Source organism: Anabrus simplex, chromosome 1, assembly GCF_040414725.1.
Source record: "Anabrus simplex isolate iqAnaSimp1 chromosome 1, ASM4041472v1, whole genome shotgun sequence".
NCBI classification, from domain to species: Eukaryota; Metazoa; Arthropoda; class Insecta; order Orthoptera; family Tettigoniidae; genus Anabrus; species Anabrus simplex.
Window position 1 is genome coordinate 983,599,517 of NC_090265.1, and position 22,952 is coordinate 983,622,468.

Below are 22,952 nucleotides of genomic sequence, written 5' to 3' on the forward strand. Positions count from 1 at the left end.
TGTACAACATAATCCACAGGAGTGGCAACTATTTATTGACTCCAGTAAAACCAGCTTGAAAGCAGTACTACTGTATAATGGCAATGCATTTCCATCCGTACCTTAGGCTTACGCAGTAGACATGAAAGAAACTTATGAAGCCATGGTTTTGCTGCTAGAGGCAATCAAATATAAGGATCATGAATGGCAGCTTTGCCGTGATTTAAAAGTTGTTGCACTCCTTACAGGTTTACAGGCTGGATTCACGAAATACTGCTGCTTTTTGTGCCTTTGGGACAGCCGTGACACCAAGAACCACTATACAGTCAAAGAATGGCCTATAAAGAAGTCATATGTTCCTGGAAACGTAAAAGTGAACAATACCCCATTGGTTGAGCCCGATAAAATAATTTTGCCTCCCCTTCATATCAAGTTGGGCCTTATCAAGAACTTTGTAAAAGCTCTGGATAAAGAAGGTGAGGCATTCAATCACTTAAAAGAAAAGTTTCCCAAATTAAGTGAGGCAAAGCTGAAAGAGGGTATATTTGTTGGACCACAAATAAGAAAATTGCTGAAAGACCCAACCTTTGATACCAAACTCACAGATATCCAATTAGCTGCTTGGTCTTCTTTTAAAGCAATTGTGAAGGGCTTTTTGGGTAACAGGAAAGACAAAAACTATGTTACCATTGTGAATGATCTGTTGGACAACTATAAGAACATGGGGTGTAGAATGTCACTTAAAATTCACTTTTTACATTCTCACCTTGATATCTTCCCGGAAAATTTGGGAGCCATAAGTGATGAGCATGGTGAACGCTTTCACCAAGACATTCTTAGCACGGAACACCGTTACCAAGGCCATTGGAACCCTTCGATGATGGGTGACTACTGCTGGGGTCTTGTTAGGGAGAGTGATGAAACGGCAAACAAAAGAAGAGCTCCGTCGTCGCATTTTTCAAAAACCAAAGACGATTAAAGGTGAAAATATCTTCTGAAATAATTTGGACCTTTTATTGGCATCATGCCCATATATACATACAAAACAGTATTGATTTCAAACGTTCTGAATGTGTATTTTTGTTTGACTTAATTGTGTCAATTTTTGCTATTACTGTTTTTTATTCTGCTGTATATCTAGGAAATATGACGTCATAGAGAAAAACTGATTTTACCAGTGTATTCAGCACCCCAAAATTAGGTAAATCCACCCATTTACAAACCAGATGCCAAAAAAAAAAAAAAAAAAAAGTTTAAATTTGTTAACTAGTGTTTTCGGTAGTGGATAAGAGTGTAAGTGGAAATCAGAACAGAATGCAAGTGATACTGGAAAACATGTCTGTAAAACAACAACTTCCACTACAAGTCTTGCTAACAACTATATTCTAACTCCCATGGCTGCCTCTTTATATACATTGCCTGGTCAGGCTTCTAGAAAAGTATGGTACAACATGTTTTCTAGTAATTTCTAGTCTCCAATAACCTATTTACAACGAATGGAATTTTCTATACAACTCTAGTGACAAGATGCGTTGTTCTGGACTATTACAATGTGTTGCACAACATTACACTGGATTTACACATCATATTTACAGGAAATAATAAATTATATACTATTAATTACATTTTCTTACATTAAATAAACCCACATCAATATACATACAGCAGACGTGTCATGACATAACCTCACGTTTGTTACAACCACGATTTATACCAAATAAAGTCCGTACATAACTACGTACATAATAATAATAATAATAATAATAATAATAATAATAATAATAATAATAATAATAATAATAATAATAATAATAATAATAATAATAATAATAATCCAGCTCAATATTTTCATATTTACCCATGGGTTAGAGAATTGTTTCCAAGTTATTCTAGTCCATTACACTTGCATCAATGGAAACATTCATGCACTGGAAACAGAAGGTAATTTACTAAGAACAGAAGAAGGAATTTCTTGAGGAGTATGATACAGAAAAGTAGAAGAAACAAAATAAGGAATGATAAAATCTGGGAAGAAATTGGAGTGGAAAAAATGAATGATAGAATAGACGAGCCAACTCAGATGGTTTGGGCACATAAAGCGAATGAGTGATGAAAGAATGCCAAAAAAAGTGATGGAAATGCAAATGCAAGGAAGGAGAGGTCGCGGATGACCACGACTGAAATGGAAGGACACAATTCAACACAGTATTAGAGAAAGAAACCTGGACTGGGACATAGTGTTGTAGGAGGAGTAGTGGAAAGACAAAAGAAAGTAGAAAGGAACCATATTTTTCCCTACCCGGCTACAGCTGGATAATAGGAAATGATGATGATGACGATAATGATGAGAATGAATCATGAGGAGAAATGCAGAAATATTTCAACATGTTATTATATGGAGAGGTTAACAGCAGTACCACCAACTGCAGCATAGATGCAGACCACAAAGTTCAACACCCTTAAACATGGCTGGAAGTGTAGACACCACTGAAGAGCTTGTGAAATGGGAAGTCTCCAGGTAATGAGGAGCTAAACTACATGATGAAAGCAGCTGGAACACCAGGCCTAAACTGGATATGCAGAATGCTCTCAGAATGAGGAAAAGATCCTAGACAATTAGACAAAAGAAGCCATCATCCCATTGTTTAAAGAGGGAAACAAACGGAAACGCAGAAACTCTAAGGGCATCACTCTGCTATTACTCAATCTGAAGTTGTTAAGTTAAAGGAGATAATGGAAATGATACTTGGGAAGATAGCAGAATTTTTATCAGAAGAATGACATGGCTTCAGGAAAGATGGATCTCACTTTTGCAGAAAGAATACCAACAGAAAGACACTGAGAACATGGAAAGAACCTTGTGATGGTATTTTTGAACACTAAAAAGGTCTATAACAGTGTTCCTCGGTATAAGATCTGGGAATGCCTTGATGGTTTATCAAGGAAATGGACAGAAACCAAACATGTAGGCATATGCTGCTGATTTGTTGATATGGGGAGAAACAGAAGTTCAGGAGAAAATGACTATTTGAAACAAGTTTAAAGAATTTAAATTGAAACTGAGCGAAACAAAGCCTATAAAAATGACCAAAAACAAAAGAGAAACAAATTTAAACCTATACAGAGAGAATCAAATTTGAAACAGCTTCCCACTTCAAGTACCTCGGAAGTATAATCTCAAAAGACAACACAGTCAAGCAGAAAATACTTAACAGGACCCAAGAGCATCTAACTTTTACAATTATGTCAAGAACCTACTCTGGGACATCAAAATACTCCAGAAAGCCAAAATAACTATATATCACACCAATTTTGTACCAGTTCTCATCTCTGGTTTGGAGACATGTACTTTACTACACAAAGACTTCAGCAGAATTCAAGCAACAGAAATGAGATTTATCAGAACTATGAATCAAGACTAGAAGAGACAAGCTCAGAAATGAAGTAGATTTGTTCATTGGATGATGTAAGTTTTACTGAATGCAATTTAATACTTTCTCCAAGAGTAACCAAGGTTCCTATTGCCAGTGTTATTACGAAACATAGACTTTGGTGGTTTGGACACGTAATGAAAATGGACAATGAAAGAACTGCCAGGAAATATTTCGACCTCAAAGAGGAGAGAAAAAGACCACAGAAACATTGGACAATTACGTGAAATCAGAGGTGGAGGAAAAGAGATTGACGTAGGAAGATGTCCAAAAAACAACAAAATGGACGAAGATAGGAAGAAGTGGCATGTGCTTGGAAACTACAACCAGGAAACTGGGGTTGGAGGATGATGATGATGATGAGGATGAAGATGACCCTTTCACTACTAAATCATTACAGACAAGGGTTTCAAAATATGCCATAAAATAATCTGAATTAATCGAGTTAATGAATAATGAAAGAAGTTCGAACTTTAACCATTCTTTAATGTTTTTAGCCCCAAAGTTACTAAAATATTTAGTTGTCCATTGACTGACTACCGACATTGACAATTGAGGTATGAAAGACTTACCAATCTTCCGAAATTCATACAAAAATTAAATGATGTAGGACTTTAGAAGATATTTATGGCTAAACAACAAAATAAATCTTTTAAGGAATAAACGGTGCATCCTATTTTTAAAATAAGATTTTCATCTACAAGGTAATGTGACAGAATAATCTCTACTGCATGATAAAACTATGGGTGTGGTGGTGGTTATTGTGTTCTTTTACTTTCTCTTAAAACAATAATCACCACCACCCGTTATAACAGTATTACTGTAATACTAAATCACCATCACAATCAGCCAGTTCTATCAGTGAATGATGTCTCCTCTTGAAGTCTGCAACTCAGATAAGTGTTTAGTAGTCTTTTCCATACACAGCAATCTCGAGCATTGTTTTGCCAGTTTATCCGGCGATCTTTTGGATGTCCATATCCCAACCATCTGGTGGCCTTCGTTTTGGTCTCTGTCTCTTGAGCTCCATTCAAGAACAATCTTGGTTTATCTATTGTACTTTCTTTGGGCTACATCCCCTGCCTACTGTCATTTCAAGGTGAGCACACTGTTGATGAGTCACTAACCTCTATGACTGCTCTTAATTTCGTGTGGCTATTTCTAGCCGGATGCAGCCCTTGGAAGGCAGACCCTCTGATGAGGGTGGGCGATATCTGCCATGTGTAGGTAACTGCGTGTTATTGTGGTGGAGGATAGTGTTATGTATGACTGCTCTTATATGGTGGAATGCTCTTCCCAAAGACATCAAGGATGCTGCATCAAAAAGTATATTTAAAACTCTTACCAGCAGTTCCTCGTTAAGTGCTTCCAGCAAGGTACCTGTATGAGTGGAACGAGTGATTGTGTGTAAAAATGATATGAGATTATTGTATATTAAAATAAAATATTGGGTTAGTATGATAATTTAAATTAAATTAAAAACATCTGTACTATATTTACAAAGTAGAAGTAGCCTAAACATAGCTAGTAGTAACTGTATTTAACTTAGATGTAGTATTGAAAGGATACAATTAGTTGAATTTCATTTAAAATTTTTATTAAGCTTACTAGTATTTTTACGTTCGTATTTCTTTTGTTGTGTAATGAAACAAGTATTTTTTTCAAATCTGTATTATGTAGGCAGTTCCTTTTTCCTTCTTTCATCTTTGTGTGTATATTTTCATATTTTTGTCTTAAAAATCAGTGTTATTTGTAGTTCTTAGTATTTTAAGTTAATCAGTGTCATTGTATTAACAAATAATTATATGTGTGTGGTTAAGTGTAAGAAAAGGCCAAAAGCCCTAACTTCGCCACAGAAAATAAAGGCTTTTATCTATATATCTATCTCTCTTTCTATCCTTTCTTGTAAATCCCAACATGAACCTTTCCGTGCCTCTCGCGGCTGTCCTTAATTTCCATTTGATAAATTCATTCACTGTCCACGCCTCATAGCCATAGGTCAAAACAGGAAGAATACACTAGTCATGAATTTGTTTCTACAGATTTACTGGTATGTCAGAATATCTCTCAAATGCCTGCCATCCTAATTTAATTCTTAGGAAGATTTTGGGTCTTACATCTCCTATCATATTAACTGACCAAAATAAATGTATTCACTGACATTTTCAAGAATGTTACCTTCTACAATAGTGTCTCCTGTAGCAATCCATTTATTGCATGGTTTGTGTCTTGGACAAGGTCATTTTTAGGCCTAGTCATTGACAGACTAGGACAAGATCTCTTACTTGTGATTGGCGTTCTTTATCATTAGCCAACAACACAATGTCATCCACAAACCTCAAGCGGTTCAGCCATTTTCAATTCTGATTTGTCAATCTTTCCATTGAATTTTTGACACTGACATTGCCATTTCTAAAACTGCAGAGAAGAGCTTTGGTGAGATGGGATCACCTTGTTTTACAACTCGCTCAATGAGAAAATTTTGGTTGTTTTGCTGAAAAAAAAGGCTGAAGATGTTTTGTACATTGATAGAGGCTGATTCTACTTCATCTTCAGCTAATGCCTGTAGGATGGATATATGACTGACTGAAGCAAATGCCTTTTCAAAGTCAATAAATGCTAAACAGAGGGGAACCTGGTATTCATTCGTTCAACAAATTACTTCTTGAAGAGCAAGTATGTGGTCAATGGTGCCAAAACTGCAGTGGAATTCCCGCTTGTTCAATAGGATGGGCTGAGTCGAGCGCTGGGCTGATTCTATTTGTCAGGACCCTGGTAAACACTTTTTTCATATAGGACAGCCAATAGGCTGATAGGATGGTAATTCTTATGATCGTGGATAATTTCCTTTCTTCTGTAACAGGATGATCTTTGCTTTGTTCAAAGATTTAGGGACTGAATTCTTATTGTAGAAAAGAAGCGAAGTAGGTTATAGTTACTTCACGCGCAAATTTCAGAATAGTCCATAGTCCATCGCTTCCAGCACCTCTTTCCTTTCTCATATTATCAATACCCTTTTCGACTTCAAAAGGTAGCACATCTGGGACACGTGAAGTTGTATCAAGGTTAGGCATTGCAAGATTTTCTACAGTTTTACTGTATAGTGATATGTAGAAGTTTCTAATAAATTCTAACAGTTCATCTTTGTGAGTTATTCTACCATTTTCTAAATAGCAAGAATAAAATCTAAAAACTATGACAAAACTATGACAAGTATAAAATCATGCCTTAAAAGAAATTAAAATTTACATAAACAACAAATTCTTTATGAAACACATAACAAATGAATGGAAGATGAAATTTTCAGTCAAGTAATTAGCAATGCTGACAATACTACAATTCCTAGTAGCATTCTCACATCTGGAGAAAGGAGATAAAAAATCGATATTCTGGTCATTTTGGTGACTTTTTTTGTAACTGAAATTGAAAGGATTGAGTTTCTTTTTTCTTGTCACGGAGTTATTCCACTGAATTCACAATTTATCACTGTAATAATGCTTTGTTTGCCAATTGTAATTTTACATTTAAATTCCATTTTTCTACCATTCTAAAATTTTGTACTATGATACGTAGTGCTTTTAAAGAAGTATTATCTACTTAATTACGAATGTACATTAACATGTTAATTAAATTTCATTAAAAAATGGAATTAAAAATTTCCCATTTTGTTTCGTTACTCCGAATTATTATATGGACGATACTGAACCTGTCCGTAATTTCGAAAGAGTATCAAGAGAAATTCTTGAATTCGTTCTGCCAAATGTAACAAAATTTGTATGGTATATGTATCATAGCTATATCAAGAAACCTGCGTATGTTATTTCTGATTGCAGAATTTTTTCAAGTAGTAGGAATTTTTAAGTCCAAAATTTTAAAACGTAAAAATTACACGAACTATAGTACGATGTATCTCCTTTTATAAATTATGTACAGAAAAATCTACATGTAGTGCTCTTAAAAGAAGTATTATCTACTTAATTACGAATGTTCATTAACATGTTAATTAAATTTGGGGGAAAAATGGAATTAATTTCGAAAACAAATTATTTTGGAAAAACCATTAATTGTATATGAAAGAAATGTTTGTGATATCTCTACTTTTATGCAGGTGACATTCCTACAAAGTTTTGTGAAAACCCATGCATTACGTAAAAATATATTTTTATCCCTGGAGTGTCGCCTTAAGACTTTACATCTGAACATACACTTCTTCTGTTTGTACAGAAGAACTTCTCATCAAAAGAAAGATGGAATTAGTTCATAGTAGCAGGCACTGCTGAACAGGAGTTTGGTAGGCTTAGATGGTGTTCTGTGTTTGAGAAATAAACTAGGTGCACGTTATGTCAGGCTTGGTTTCTCAAACTTTTTCGCTCCCGCTCCCCTCCTAGCCAATTCGATGCAATGGGTTTCTACAAAGATAGATTTTCTGCCGGAATTTTCGACAGTGATTTCATCCTGTTTTGAATTGTTACAAAACCAATATTTTGTAAACTAAGAGGTCCGCAACCTCACTATGTGCACTTACTGTTCATTTCCATCTGTATCATTTGTTTTCATTTCTTTTCTCCTTAGGTTAACACAGTTTTTATTTTCAATTATGTTTTGTATTAATCCCTGCTTCACTGAATTTTGTCGCAGTGAATTGTTTTTCGCTCCACATGATGATTAAATATTGTATATTGTGTTAATTTTGTTTCCATCTAGGCTCTCTTGTTTTTCATTTGTTCCTTCATTATGTTTTTTTTTGGCATTTTTTAGCTTGTATTATGTAAATTATTTCAACCCCCCCCCCCCCCCCCCCCCCTTTCACTGAAGATGGCTCAAACGAGCCAAAACAGGTTTGAATTTGATTACTCTGTCTAATGATGGAATATATGATGTATTGCATTAGAAGGATACACTCATTTTTTCACCTTTGTAAAGTGAAAACCGTCAATACGGAATGATTCTAATATCTTGTAATCTGCTTTACGTCGCACCATTACAGATAGCTCTTATGGCGAAGATGGGATAGGAAAGGGCTAGGAGTGGCAAGGAAATGCCTGTGGCCTTAATTATGGTACAGCCCCAGCATTTGCCTGGTGTGAAAATGGGATACCATGAAAAACCATCTTCACGGTTGCGGACAGTGGGGTTCGAACCCACTATCTCCTGAATGCAAGCCGATAGCTACGTGACCTAACCACACAGCCACTTGCTCGGTGAAGAGAAAAGATTCTTGAATTCATTTACTTGTTATGTACATGTAAATTAATGTGGTGCACAACAATATTTGCTTTATTTATGTTCACTACCAGCTTATTAATCTCACACAAATCTTTCTTTTTATGCTCCCACAAAAATCATGGAACAGGATGAGAATGAATTATGACATCACGGAAAATTATCCACAGCTCATACATTATACAGCATATTTCCTTTCCTGATCGATATATACATGTTAAAAGGAGATAGGCTTAAAGTTGATTTTCTGGTCTTATTCCCAAGGTGCAATGGAAATGAAGTATCAATGAGAGAGGTCAGCATGTCAGGGTAGATACACAATTTAGAAGGCATTGAGTACTTGAAGATGTGACATTTAAGCCTGTGATTTGGTGAGTAACATTACATACACAGGAAAGATCACCGAAATGCACAAAAGCTCAACTCTACGAACACTTCTTAGGTTGGCCTAACTCCAATACCAAAGCTGAGACAGAGTACGTAAATGATTAGAACTAAATTAAGTTATTAGAACTTGATCATATTAATGGTCTATAGCGGTCTAAATTGGCTACTAACTATGACAATCACACTGTTTTTTATGTATAATATTGATAAAGCAGATCATATTATCTCCTCTTTTTTCAGTGTAGCGAGAGTGTCACTGTAAATAAATTATTTCTCATGATTCTGGTAGCCCTAGTGGGACTATTTCAGTTAACTCTTTCCCGCCCTTAGTGCCAGACTGCTCGCTTTGTCTTCTGTTCCTTAGCACCTGAAAGCGCCTGGCTGCATTATCTGTACACGTCTGCAATCTATGAGATAGTTTTGAATTCTTTTTCGGCAGTCGAGTGTTTATAACACATTTATGAACACACAGTACAATCTACAATGCTTAGGAAATAAAAGAAGAGCAATAATCTGTCTTGATGTTGCCTAGGCAACGGTCTTGAACTTTGTGAGCGTGGACCAGCTGTTTCGTTCGTAAACATGGCGGTATTGAATACTGTGGATATCGAAACTGAGCTGAATATAGGCGAAGAAAGAGACACAGAATCATTGTGGAGGGGTGGAGGTGAATTTTTAGTGCATGAATAATATATTAATGAAGATAATTTTAGTGATAACAGTGATATACCGTATAATCCCGAATACCACCCGCACCCTAATTTGGGACGGCAAAATATGGAAAAAAAATTAAAAATTGGTATTATAAATTTACTCATTCAGGACAAATATTTTAAGTTCCCTATGGGAATCAACATCTGTATCATAGGAACTTTTGTCGCTGACATCTTTCCACAAATAGTCGTCCTCACTACTGTCCACTGAATTTGAAATTCCACATTTCTTAAAGCTTTTGGACACTAGATCGTTGGGAATTCGCACCCATGCGGTCTTGATCCAGCTGCATATTAGTCCCACTTCAGGCCTCTTCACTCGTCTGGTTGGTGTTAACGCGTGATCACCATCAGACATCCATTTGGTGTACAACTGTTTCATCGCAGTTTTGAAAGGCCGGTTCACGCACACATCCAACGGCTGTAGAATAGAAGTGAGTCCTCCGGGAATTATCGCAAGATCGGTTTTTCCTTTCCTCATATATTTTACGGCGTCAGTTGTATGTCCTCTGTAACTGTCCAATACAAGCATGTTTCGTTTTTGTAACAAAGCTCCCGGGCGACGTTGCCAAACTCACTTCACCCAGTCCTCAACTAACGCTCTGTCCATCCAGTGGGACGGCAAGTTTCCTCTCGAAAGTGTTTTCCTTTTCAGAACCACATATGTAGGGAGTTTGGTTCCATCCACTAATATGCACAACATTACCATGCATCGTTGCTTTTCGTTACCACCTGTTCTGATGGTTACACTTTTAGAATCCTTCGTATCCACTATTTTCCAACGGCATTTCAAAATAGACAGGAGTCTGGTCAGCATTCCCAACTTGTGACAGCAAATAAGAATTTTGAAATGAATAATGTGACACTGAAAGGCCGTTAATTTTTCTTTATACGCCGCAGGGAGACATGAAATAGATGTACGTCTCCGATGCACAGTCCCTTTCTCTGATAAAAGTTTTTGATCCATCCGCGGCTTGCGGTAAAACCCTGTGTTTTGAGTTCTTTCGAGATCTCTAGTGCTTTCAATTGACACATTTCACTAGAAACACCATATCCTAACTCACGTTTTTCTATCACAAATTTGTGGAGTTGCTCTTCAATTTCCGGAAACACTGCACTCCGCTCGCGGAACGCTCTGCGATTGCTGTTACTTTTCAAAAGTTTTTCCTTCTTCTTCCGCCAATCATGAATACACGATTCATCAATATCGTACTTTCTGCCAACGGCACAATTTCCATATATTTCAGCTTCGCTCACAACTTTAAGTTTGTCACGCACAGTAAATAACAACAGACGCCGTTTTGAATCCATCGCTTACTTTCGAGACAGCACTTTCACGGGACAGATATGGAACTCGAATGTGAGCGAGGTAGACTTCTGTAACCAACAGTCTTGACTCTCGCAAAGTACGATATCCCGCGAGATCAGCTATTCGCGCACCCAGCATGCCAACAACACTTGTGACACAAATGACGATCGAGCATCCGCAACAGCGGCTTTCATACTTACCACATATTTACCCATATTCTTTGATTTACCATATTTCATTACCTTACATTTAGCGTTTACATGCCACCGTAACAGTTGTTTTGTTGTTTTCTAGAATGCAACTAAAACACAATAAGACCTGAATGCCCATTTACATGTGGTATATTGAGTACGGTAACCGTATTCAAATCTATTTCAATACTCCATGTAAACGTAGTAAATATCTATGAGAATGAACGGCTTGAATACAACCCGCAACCAAGATTTAGAACCAATATTTTTGGGGGGAAAAGTGTAGGTGGTATTCGGGATTATATGGTAATTGAAAATGGATATCGAGAAATCGGACCTGATAGCAATGCCGCAGCATTTCAGGTACCACTAACATTTTGTTTCGTTACTCCAAATTATTATATGGATGATGTTAAACCTGTCCATAATTTTGAAAGAGTATTACGAGAAATGGATTACTTTTTACATATGTTCGGAGGAGACCAACTATTCAGTGACATAGTCAATTGCACACATATTAATGCAGCACTCAAACTGGCACATTCCGGTAAAGTAGATACAGAATGGGAAGACACTTGCTCAGAGGAAATAAAAGCTGAAATACATGGGCATCATTCCACTTCCAGAATCACGTAATTATTGGTTTAGAGGAATTCAGACAACATGAGAATGTGACGAATACAGCCTACCTCTGTGTCGAGGTATCACCAGTAGGGGGTGGAGGTTTGAACCAACAACCTCATGACTCTACGAATAGAGAAATGGATGTGATGGTAAGTTTTCTAATATTACTGAAAATGTGAATACATTGTGATCAATAGTTTTTATTATATCTAACCTTTTCTGAAACAATGTGCTCTGTTTCAATTTTTCCTAAATAACAGGTTGAAACTTGGGGATAAGCAGAGTGAAAATGTGGGTAGGAAAGGGTTAATCTGAAAAAAGAAAAGGACATTAAAGAATGTATGATTATGAAGTATATTCTGTACATCATATTGACTTGGCTGTTCACTTATATGGTATTACAAAGAAATCTAAATTAACAATGCTGGAAACTTACTGTGATTCAGTGGCACTCACTGGTGAGGTGATCTTCTTCACTGACAGTTTGGAGCCAGATGTTATATTGAATGAAGTTACAGTAATGTAAGGAGGAGTATCATACAAAACCTGCACCAACTGCTTCTGATCTGATATAAACCATTTGGCATTATTTGATCTGGAACAGAAAATTAATAGTACAGTTGCAGCTAGTTAGTACAAACTATTAATACATGCTATCCTTAATAATGTTACCAAGATGCAATACTAAATATTCTCCAAATTTAGCAGTCACATAGATTTCTAATCCAGAGACAATGAGTTTTTTAATTTTTTAAAAAACATTATGTCTTGGTACTAAAAGAATCTCACCGGTTAAGTAATTTATAATTTAGAACATAAGCAAGGAATTACATAAGAAATGAAATAAAATATGCTTCATGACCAACTAGAAAGCTTCCAAATTCTCACTATACCAGTACTTGAAAGACTGTATTAAATCACTTACAGAATTCTTTATTCAACTTCTGTCAGAAAATAAAGCAAGCCAGCCTATTATTTTGTCTCCTGGTCAAACAAAGCACATAAACCTTTGTCAGTGGTTTAGAGTCACCCAACACATCAAAGGTTTCAGGCGACGCAAAGATGGGGAAAGGCTAGGATCGGGCAGGTAGCGGTCGTGGCTTTAATTAAGGTACAAGCAAGCATTTGCCTGGTGAAAATATGAAACCACAGAAAATCATCTTCATTGTTGCCAATGGTGAGATTCTAACCCACTATCTCTCGAAAGCAGGCTCACAGCTAACATAAACCTTGTTAGCTATGAATCATCTAGATGTAATTATACAAGGTGCGCACTAAGTCCGTATACCCCTATATTAAATTAAATTAAACTAAACTCAAACTGACATGATATAAAAGTACATATACTTAAGATGTACTTTGTTTCGTTTGTATGTAATACCTTATTTATATTTTAAGTTTTTTCAACACTCTGACATGAAATAAATAAGTACATATACTCATTACTTAATTCTACTTACACCTTACATCTTAGGAATCTAAAATATCTGTATGTGTCCCTCCATAATCTCTGCACAGCTGAATCTCCACAGTTGATTCCGGTACCCCCAACTCTGACGCATGTTTCCATATGGATTTGACCGGAGATTGTTCAATAGATTTTTCCATGTCAGCACAAAGTTCAAGTCTGGTGGATGGTCTTCCATTTCTGGGCGCATCACAAACACTGCCCACTAAAAAAGGCTTTCTTTTCCCATGCTAACAACGTCTTCTTTCTCGGTGCTGCTATCACAAACCGTGCAACGAAATCACCCCTCACATTTTAAATTCATTTGCCACTAATTTTACACTCGTGAATCCACACAGCGGCCAGCAAATGTTCCTCAATCGTATAATCACTTGCATCAGTCATTCTTCTAATATTTTGGCATCAACTGCTGCCAACAATTGAAGTCGATAACAATGGATATCTGACAATGGAAATAAATGAATAATGAATAGGGGTATACAGACTTTGTGCACACTCTGTACTGGTTGCCACATAACCATTTTTCAGTGGTCTGAGGAAAATGCCTACAGCTGTACATGCAATGTGACATTTCTTCTTGTTATTAAGACAGTTTTTAAATTTCAGAGTGATTAATGAACCATGGCAAACCTATTGAATAACACCAAGGAACAATGTTTTACCGACCGTATTAGTTACATATTCAAAGTCTCATGTTGGCTCTGTATTAACGTCACTTAACATATACAAATGTAAAAGATCTATCAATTCAATACACTACTTATTCAGATATAAGTTATTACCTGACAACAAATACTAGTACATCTAATTACCATCAGCACTAAACCATTCACACCAAATTATTGAAAGAGAACAATGAAATTAAAATCATGGGGAAACTAGTACATGACTCATTAAAATCTAGAATGAAACACCAAATTAAAATATCAATAAAAAGTGCATCTATCAAGTCTTAAAACATCACACACACACTATGTGATCAAAAGTATCCGGACACTCCCAAAACATACGTTTTTCATCTTAGGTGCATTGTCCTGCCATCTACTGCCAGGTACTCTATAGCAGCGACCTCAGTAGTCATTCGACATAGGGAGAGAGCAGAATGGGGTGCACCGCGGAACTCATGGACTTCGAACGTGGTCGGGTGATTGGGTGTCACTTGTGTCAGAAGTTTATACGCGAGATTTCCACACTCCTAAACATCCCTAGGTCTACTGTTTCTGATGTGATAGTGAAGTGGAAATGTGAAGGGACACGTACAGCACGAAAGCGTATAGGACGACCTCGTCTGTTGACTGACAGAGACCGCCGACACTTGACGAGGGTCGTCAAGTGTAATAGGCAGGCATCTATCCAGACCATCACACAGGAATTCCAAACTGCATCAGAATCCACTCCAAGCACTATGACAGTTTGGCGGGAGGTGAGAAAACTTGGATTTCATGGTCGAGCGGCTGCCTATAAGCCATACATCACGCAGGTCAATGCACGCAGGTCTTTCTGTGGCCATAACCTTCATTTTTCGAAGTGTCGAACCTCTTCCATTTTTTCACTCTGATTAATGTTAATAGAGGATCGTTGCCTCGTTGTGCATCCTTTTAAAACAATAATCACCACCACGACCACCACCCTCCACAGCAACCGAGTGGTAAGCCCTGGAATTACATGATTATGAAATAGCAATAGAACACTAGAAGTTCAAAATACTCTGTTAAGTCTCATTTGTCATTATAACAGTAAAATACTGTAGTTCAGTCTTGCAGTTAATATTTACCTGCCCAATATTACTGTTCATACCTTGAAGGGAATACATTGAAATTTTATCATATTTTATAAGTAGTATTCCCCATCCGGCTACTCATTCCTGCCACCCGGCTGATGAAAATTTCTGGTGAGAATACTGAACGGGGAACCAATGAACCTTTTAAATATTCAGATCTTGCTAATGACAACCGCATGTAACACATAGAATGTGTGAGGATCTCTGCTGGCTCTGTTGGAAGTTCTCAGGCTGGTCAGCAGCCTTGTTAAAATGCGACATCAGTGATCAGCTTGCCAGTAAAATGTGTGATTTCTTATGACTTGAAAAATGCACTTTCTATTCATATTTTAATTTGGTATTTCATTTTAGATTTTAATGAGTCATGTACTAGTTTCCCCATGGATTTAAATTCCATTGTTCTCTTTTAATAATTCAGTATAAATGGTTTAGTACTGATGGTATTTGGATAAAGATGTCCACAAAGTGGACGAAACATGTACTAGTTTATGCTTGCAGGTAATAACTTTCATCTGAATGAATAGTGTATTGAATTGGTGGATCTTTTACTGTATTAGAACGAATGCATGTAGTGAGATAATGGAAACTGGCATACAATTTATTAACCAAAAGAGGAATGCTGAGAGATCATGAAGAAGTATATACAGTGAAACCTCAAGACGTTTTCCCGCTTAGCACATTGTAAAGCTGAAGTCTTGATTTTTTTTTTTTGCTTTACGTCGCACCGACACAGATATGTCTTATGGCGACAAGAGGAAAGGCCTAGGAATTGGAAGTTTATTGAAGTGGTCAACCTATTCAATACAATATATTCGTGTGAATGTTTATAACTTAAGCATGACACTTAAATTGGGACATGTTTTGCCCTTGTTGCTATCGCTTGTCTCATCTGTTGTGTGTTCCATTCGCTGTAGTGAGGTTTGCCCCATTATTTTGAGCTCCTCTTTTATCATTTTTTTTTTTTTTTTACGTCTTCAAGTAAATTTTATATCTGTTCATTTACCTTCCCTATAATGCTCTCTTTTGTGACATCATTTGTGTGTGATGGGCGGTTTCGTGCTGCTCTGTTACTGAATTTCTCTGGGTCGCCTCCGTTGTTCCACTCTTCTTCGATAGGCAGTGGTAGGTACAGTACTAGGTTCTTTTGTCTCTCGGTCACCTTCTTTGTTGTTCCGCTCGGCTCCGCTTGGTGGTGTACAATTTGACAATATCAAAAGAGTGTAGAGAATGGTGTGGTTGAATTTTTTTAAAGTTATTTAATTTCTCAATTAGTTCTATGGTGTATTTTACAGACTTATTCGATAAAAATTTGTAATTATTCTTTAGAAATTTCTGAATGAATTGTGCTAATTTGTGAAATGGGCTGGGTCTGTAATTAATAATTGGTTGAATGGGGACATTAGTCTTATAATTATTATTTTTTTGCTAGGGGCTTTACGTCGCACCGACACAGATAGGTCTTATGGTGACGATGGGATAGGAAAGACCTGGGAGTTGGAAGGAAGCGGCCGTGGCCTTAATTAAGGTACAGCCCCAGCATTTGCCTGGTGTGAAAATGGGAAACCACGGAAATTCATCTTCAGGGCTGGCGACAGTGGGATTCGAACCCACTATCTTCTGGATGCAAGCTCACAGCCTCTACGCGCACGGCCAACTCGCCCGGTTTTATGTATCTTAGAGAGAGATTTTGCGGTTGGCAGGCCTGGAATAACAATGCTAATAAAATCAAGGTTAGCACTGTTCGAGATATTGCAAAACACTAAAAACATACTACTAGTAAAAACAAACACATGCACAGTACTAAATACCTTCTTCCAGTCAGAATACAAGGTAGAAGAAATCCAAGAGGGGATTCAACCAGGCTTTAATCAAGACGAACAAGACAGATAATAATGGGAGACCTAAACTGCAGAATGGACACTCCCACACAGAAAGCAAGAACTGTAATCAGCGGCTACACAGAAAAAGGACTAACTCTGGTAAACAAAGGGGAAGAATACACATATCTCAGAACAAATGGGGCTAGTACAGTCGACCTCATGTTCACAAACAGCAACAAGACCCACCAGGAGATGAGAAGAGACATCTCAGAGAGGAAACATATACTGATATGCACCGTCATGTACTGTATGTAAAAGAGCCACAAGAAAGTAACACCTCTAGAAAACAAACAAACCATGAAGGGAAATCGACAAGGACAAACTAAACACAAGAAGAACATTGAAGGAAAAGGGAAAATAAACGAAGCACTAGACACGATCGAAGGACATATAAAACAGGCAATAGTCAAGAAAGAATAGAAACAGAAAAGCCAAGCCATGGTTCAAAAAGGAGTGCTGCACAGCAAGGAGAACCGAAATCACAGTCCGCCACAAGGCAAGACAAACAAAAACGCACAAAGACCTTAGGGAGTACAACAACACCAGGAGAGCATACGAACATACATTGGAAAAACACAAAGAGATATATACGGCGGAAGATGAGAAAAAACTTACTGGACAAGCAGAGGAGAAATGGTACAAAGTGGCCTCACCAAAGCAGCCTTATTTCCCAAGATACCTCCCAATTAACACGTGGGAGGAACAACTTAAAGAAGTACTCCAGGCCAAAGAAACACACCCAGAAATCCCAAGCGGGGAGGAAGAAGTAGAGGAATCCCGTCCTTTCTCTGGAGAAGTATAGAGGCAAATCGCAAACTCAAAGAACAACAAAGCATGCAGCCTAGACGGTACCGTTTTCGAGCATCTAAAGGAAACCGCGCATGCTCTCGCAGACACCTCGGCAGAGCTCTTCAACAAATGCCCGAGGCAAGGCAACATACCAAACAAATGGAGATTAGTAACAGTCAAGGTGCTTTATAAGGGCAAAAGAGACACGAGGGACCCGAACTCCTACAGGGAGATAGCCTTGGAGTGCACAGCTCTAAAAATATCTACAAGCCTACTTACCGAGAGATTAAGACATGATGGAACACACTATACCGGAACAACAGTTTGGCTTTGTAAAAGGGAAATTGACGATTCAGGCAGTGAAATGCATACCAAGATGACATCGAAACAGCTCTAGAACACCCAACAGGAAAACTGCATGCCATCTTCATAGATTACACTAAGTCATTCAACCTTCTAAACACGCAAATGATAATAAGAGCAGAAGAAATTAAGAAACCAAACTCATACAAAGCATTCTATCCAAAAACCAAATAGAAATAGACGACAGAGTCTCAAGAACAGAGATGATAGAACAAATGAACGGTGTCCTTCAAGGTGACCCTTTGAGCCCACTGCTCTTCTTAATAGCCATTGCAGCGGTACCAGAAGAAATAGCAACAGAAAATGTCAACATGTACACCTACGCAGATGACATGGTTATTGTATCCCAAGAACTTCAAAATGCCCAAGAAGCCTTCAACAAACTCGTAGCGTGGGCCAAAAAAAGAGACTTGAATCTAAATGAGAAGAAAACAGGGAAAATGACATTTAGAAGGGATGGAAGACTGACAGCGAACGACTACATCCTGTATACAGGAAATCCAATGTTTAACGTATCAAACTTCAAATACCTAGCAATCACGCTGCAAAGCCGAGGGGACACATACGACCTACACATCAGAGAACACGCCTCAACAGCCAGGATGGTAGCAAATAGTATTAAAAAATCTGAGAAAACTATCTTTGGAAACAGCGATGACCATATTCCGCCTGAAGATCGCACCAATTATGACCTACGATTAGAGGTGATATGGAAGAACCTAAACAAAAAAATCTCTTCACTTACACTACTAGCGCTACTACACAAGGTCGAGGGCGGCAGAGATAGATTCAAACTCGTAAACATCGGAACAAGAACAAATTGGACAGGATTACAGGTCACACACCAAATATCCCAACTTAACGATTTCCGAATAGAATTTGTATAACCGAACAATTGGATAGGGGTCGTACTTCAAACTATCCAACTTAAAGACACCTGAATAATTCGACCAACAATAAACATAATCTTCTCCACCGGACAGTAACGAGATACAAACAAGAAAGGTCTAGCAAAAGAAGGAACATTATACAACCAAGACAAGTTTGCAAGGGCATCATGCTAAAAACGTCAAATTTAATAAATAACCAGTGCAGTGACATAGAATGAAACCAAAGACTTTTTAATTCAAAAAATAGTTTTTTAATTTGTATAATTTTTTAATCTTTAACTAACAACTGCCCCCCCACCACCACCACCTAATTGTTCCTTACTAACATAATTTTTAATCTTAATTATGGAATTGTTTTATGCTATTTTTTACCTAAGCATTATGTGAAACAGCTGATGATTGCTAAGCAACTGAAACATGTACTGTAAGTTTTAATGACAAAAATTTAGCCGAAGGCTAAATAATAAAGAAGGAATGTATCAATCAGGTGGAACCTTTTTCACTAGTTAATTACAATATCAATACGGAATAAAGTGGATAGTATGTAATAATTACCTCTTGTAACATGATCTTGCATCTGTATGGCCACTGGCTGCAATAAAATTTATTATTATTATTATTATTACATCAACAGCAAAAACCAGGGCATTAGTTGCTGGATTCTTTCTTTTAACTGCTTTTAAAATTTCATCCATTTATGATTATGAAGAAGAGTGGTGAAAGACAACTTCCTTACCGGAATCCACTCTTCGTTTCGAAACCAACCTGACCGTCCATCCCGGACCTGGACACAACTCTTTGTTTCATCATATAATCGTTGTATTTGTGCTATGATGTCATCGGACACTTTCTTAAGTTTCTAACATTTCCATATATGCCTGCGCAGTACGTGGTCATATGCTTCTCACTGTCGTGAAAAACAGTTATATGTGCTTTACCTTTCTCCCAATACTTCTCATAGAACATTCTGGTGGCAAAAATGCAGTCTAAATCCATGTTGTTCCTCCTCAAGTGTAGGTTCAACAAATTTTCTAACCCTGCTCTCAGAGATGGATTCATAGATTTCGAGGCCATGTGACAGAGTAGTTGGTACATTTCTTGCTATCACCTCTTTTCAGCAATGGTATGAAGACTCCTTGCTTCCAGTCATTGCGTATTACATTCTCTTTTGAAATTTTGTTCAGTACTCTGTACATCCACTGTTGTCCAACCTCTCCGAGTGCTTTGATCATCTCAACAAATTAATGTGATCCAGTTCACTTGTTTTTCAATTTAGATACTGCTATCTCCACTTACAACCAAGTCAAACTATTGGTATTTGTGCTGCCATGACAACATAATAAATTATGTGAACTGAAATGTGGAAAGTTCTCAAATTTAGATAGCGTTAATGTGGATACTTAATAATGAAGTTTCTCAGGTGTTAGATTTTCTTGTTATTTCATATCATGGCATTCATGGCATTGGACACTGAGAAGGCATCTTCAAGGAGTGTTTTACTGTCAATGTGGCTGTAGTCCCTGTATGTCAGGAGTTTTGATTTTTGCTTGGGGGTCTTACTGGTGAAAGTCATGAATATAATATCATGGCCTGACAGTCCTGGGGCTGAGGTTTGTCCGTGCTGTAGTACTCTGTCTGGGTAATTTATTTGACTGTTAAGTCCATGAGTGTGTGGGAACTTTTTGTATGGTGGGTGGGAGATAGAGGAAGGATTGTCATGTTGTATGTCTGAAATGTATTTAACAGATGAGTGGTTTCGGACGAGCTGTCATCTAATAACTTTGTGCTGAATTCACCCATTATTAATGTCTTTCTAGATCAGAATAAGTCGCATAAGGTCCGTCAGTCACCCTGCTTTTGGTGGTATCTACACTACTCCTACTAGGCACTTCAGAGGAAAGACATATCTCAAGGAGCATGTATTCTGGCTTACGTTTGTACTCTTGAGATGAACAGCAGATAACTTCCTGTTTTAGGTGAGTAGAAACCAAATCACAGACCTCTCTTACCCCCTTACTAACCCTGTCATTTCTAAGAAGGCAGTAGCCAGCTGAGGTTATTTGCCTTGTGTTTAGTTTTAAACCAGCTTTCATTCACAAGGATCAGACTGAATGACAAGAGAGGTGAATACGGTATCACGTTAAATTCATCTATTCAAGTTTGCAATATCAAACTCTGAGCATTTAAGTGACATACATGAAGGCCACTGTTGTGTTTGTTTATGACCTGAGGAGCTACAGTGTTGACTTGTTGATGGGCAAGAGAAGGAGAAACTGAAGGTTCAGACTGGGGACAGGAAATGAAAGGTAATGGTCAGAAGGATTGCAGTCTATCATATGCACTGACAATTTGCTAGAAAGAAAATTTATCACCCACACAAGAGGTACGACATGCAACTACTTTCTACTTTCAGATAATATTGGGAATGTATTTCTTGATTACTATTTAAACTAATTCCTGAAGAGTTTATTATAAGATCACAGAGATTTTAACCAAGATTTTTTTAAGTCGTACCAACACAGAGGTCTTATGGCGACGATGGGATAGGAAAGGCCTAGGAATGGGAAGGAAGCTGCCGTAACCTTAATCAACCCAGATCTTCATTCCATCAGTCATTTTTATAATAATGTCTCCTGATTCCATCCACACATTGGGCAGCTGGTCTTCAGGATGGCCAAACTCGCACTTGTGAGATTTTCCCTTATCATGGTCTAAAATCCTTTCAGTTTGAGTTTACTCCTAAATACCTGCTGCCTACCACAAGGTGGTAAACTCAATGATTATCAGCAGTTATTTGCCAGCAGATCGCAGCCCGACTTGGTGACATCTGTTACTGTCCCTGAGGCTAACAGCTGAGCCCACTATTTTACACACATGTAGTAATAATTCATAAAATTTTCATTGTCACACTCTGAGACGCTGAAAATTCTAATACTGTTCCTCTTGTTGCATTGTTCAAGATGGTTAAATTTACTCTACATGTTTACTTTCAGCTGGTGGATCACCTTTATCCTTAATTTTGTTAGTGAGATCCGTGATAGCCTCTCTATTAAACTCTAGTGTCTTTTCCAGTTCCTTAGAAGCAAAAATGAAAGTAATGGAGTCCATTTCCACTTGTTGAATCATGCCTGCCAGAGGAAGTTCTGTGGGAGTGGAGGAGGAACTCATCAAATGCAGCAAATGACCAAGTAAGTAAGCATGGTGATAAATTAGACACACTGCTTGTTTTCCTGAAGGGAGGTTGAAAGTTAAGAGAGAATAACTTTTACTCAAGCTGATTTTCGACCAGCAAGAAGCATGAACAAACCGTTTCCAAGAATCCAAAAAAGATCAGTTAGCCACCGCTAGTGTTCTGTACTCAAGCAAGTGTGAAGGAAAGATTTTAGGTTGTATTTTTTTGTAAGAGACACCATGAAAGCAAAGAGTGGCACCTTGCCCAAGAACTGAATTTAGAGGACAAGATCAAGAATTTGGCTGATAAGTGTTTTGCATATTTATAGGTGGACCACAGAGCAAATAAATGTACCACAAAACTGTGATGTCCAGTGTGTAGTGGTAAACATGAAATAATTGTGTGTCCTAGATTAAAAGTGAACAAAAGAAATAAGGATGAAACTAAGCATAATGAAAGCAAAGTGGGTTATATCACTCTATGCACAAACAGCTAGTTTCAAAGTCCTGCTGCAGGCCATTAGCATGAAGTCGAGACATAAAGGGACGGAAAGAACAGTACATGATCTGGTAATGGTTCACAGATGTCTTATTTGTTGCAGGGGAAAGCGCTAGAAATGGGGTATATCGCTCTCAAAACAGAAAGGATGGTGCATGGGTTGTCTGGGAATGAATCACCAGAGAGATTTCACTCCAGAGATGCCACAGTTCATATACACAGACTGTAGAAGTTCTGGGTCAAAACATGATCTGT

The 22,952-nt window shown here is 37.6% G+C and overlaps 1 protein-coding gene across 2 annotated transcripts in view; it reads right to left on the reverse strand.

Moving 5' to 3' along the window:
• EMC1 (ER membrane protein complex subunit 1) overlaps nucleotides 1-22,952 on the reverse strand; it is a 219,765-nt gene that overhangs the window by 188,891 nt on the left and 7,922 nt on the right. For both annotated transcript variants that reach the window (XM_067148931.2, XM_067148925.2), the window contains exon 4: nucleotides 12,294-12,452. In XM_067148931.2, coding sequence (XP_067005032.2) covers nucleotides 12,294-12,452 — 159 coding nt within the window. The remainder of the gene's footprint in view (nucleotides 1-12,293; nucleotides 12,453-22,952) is intronic.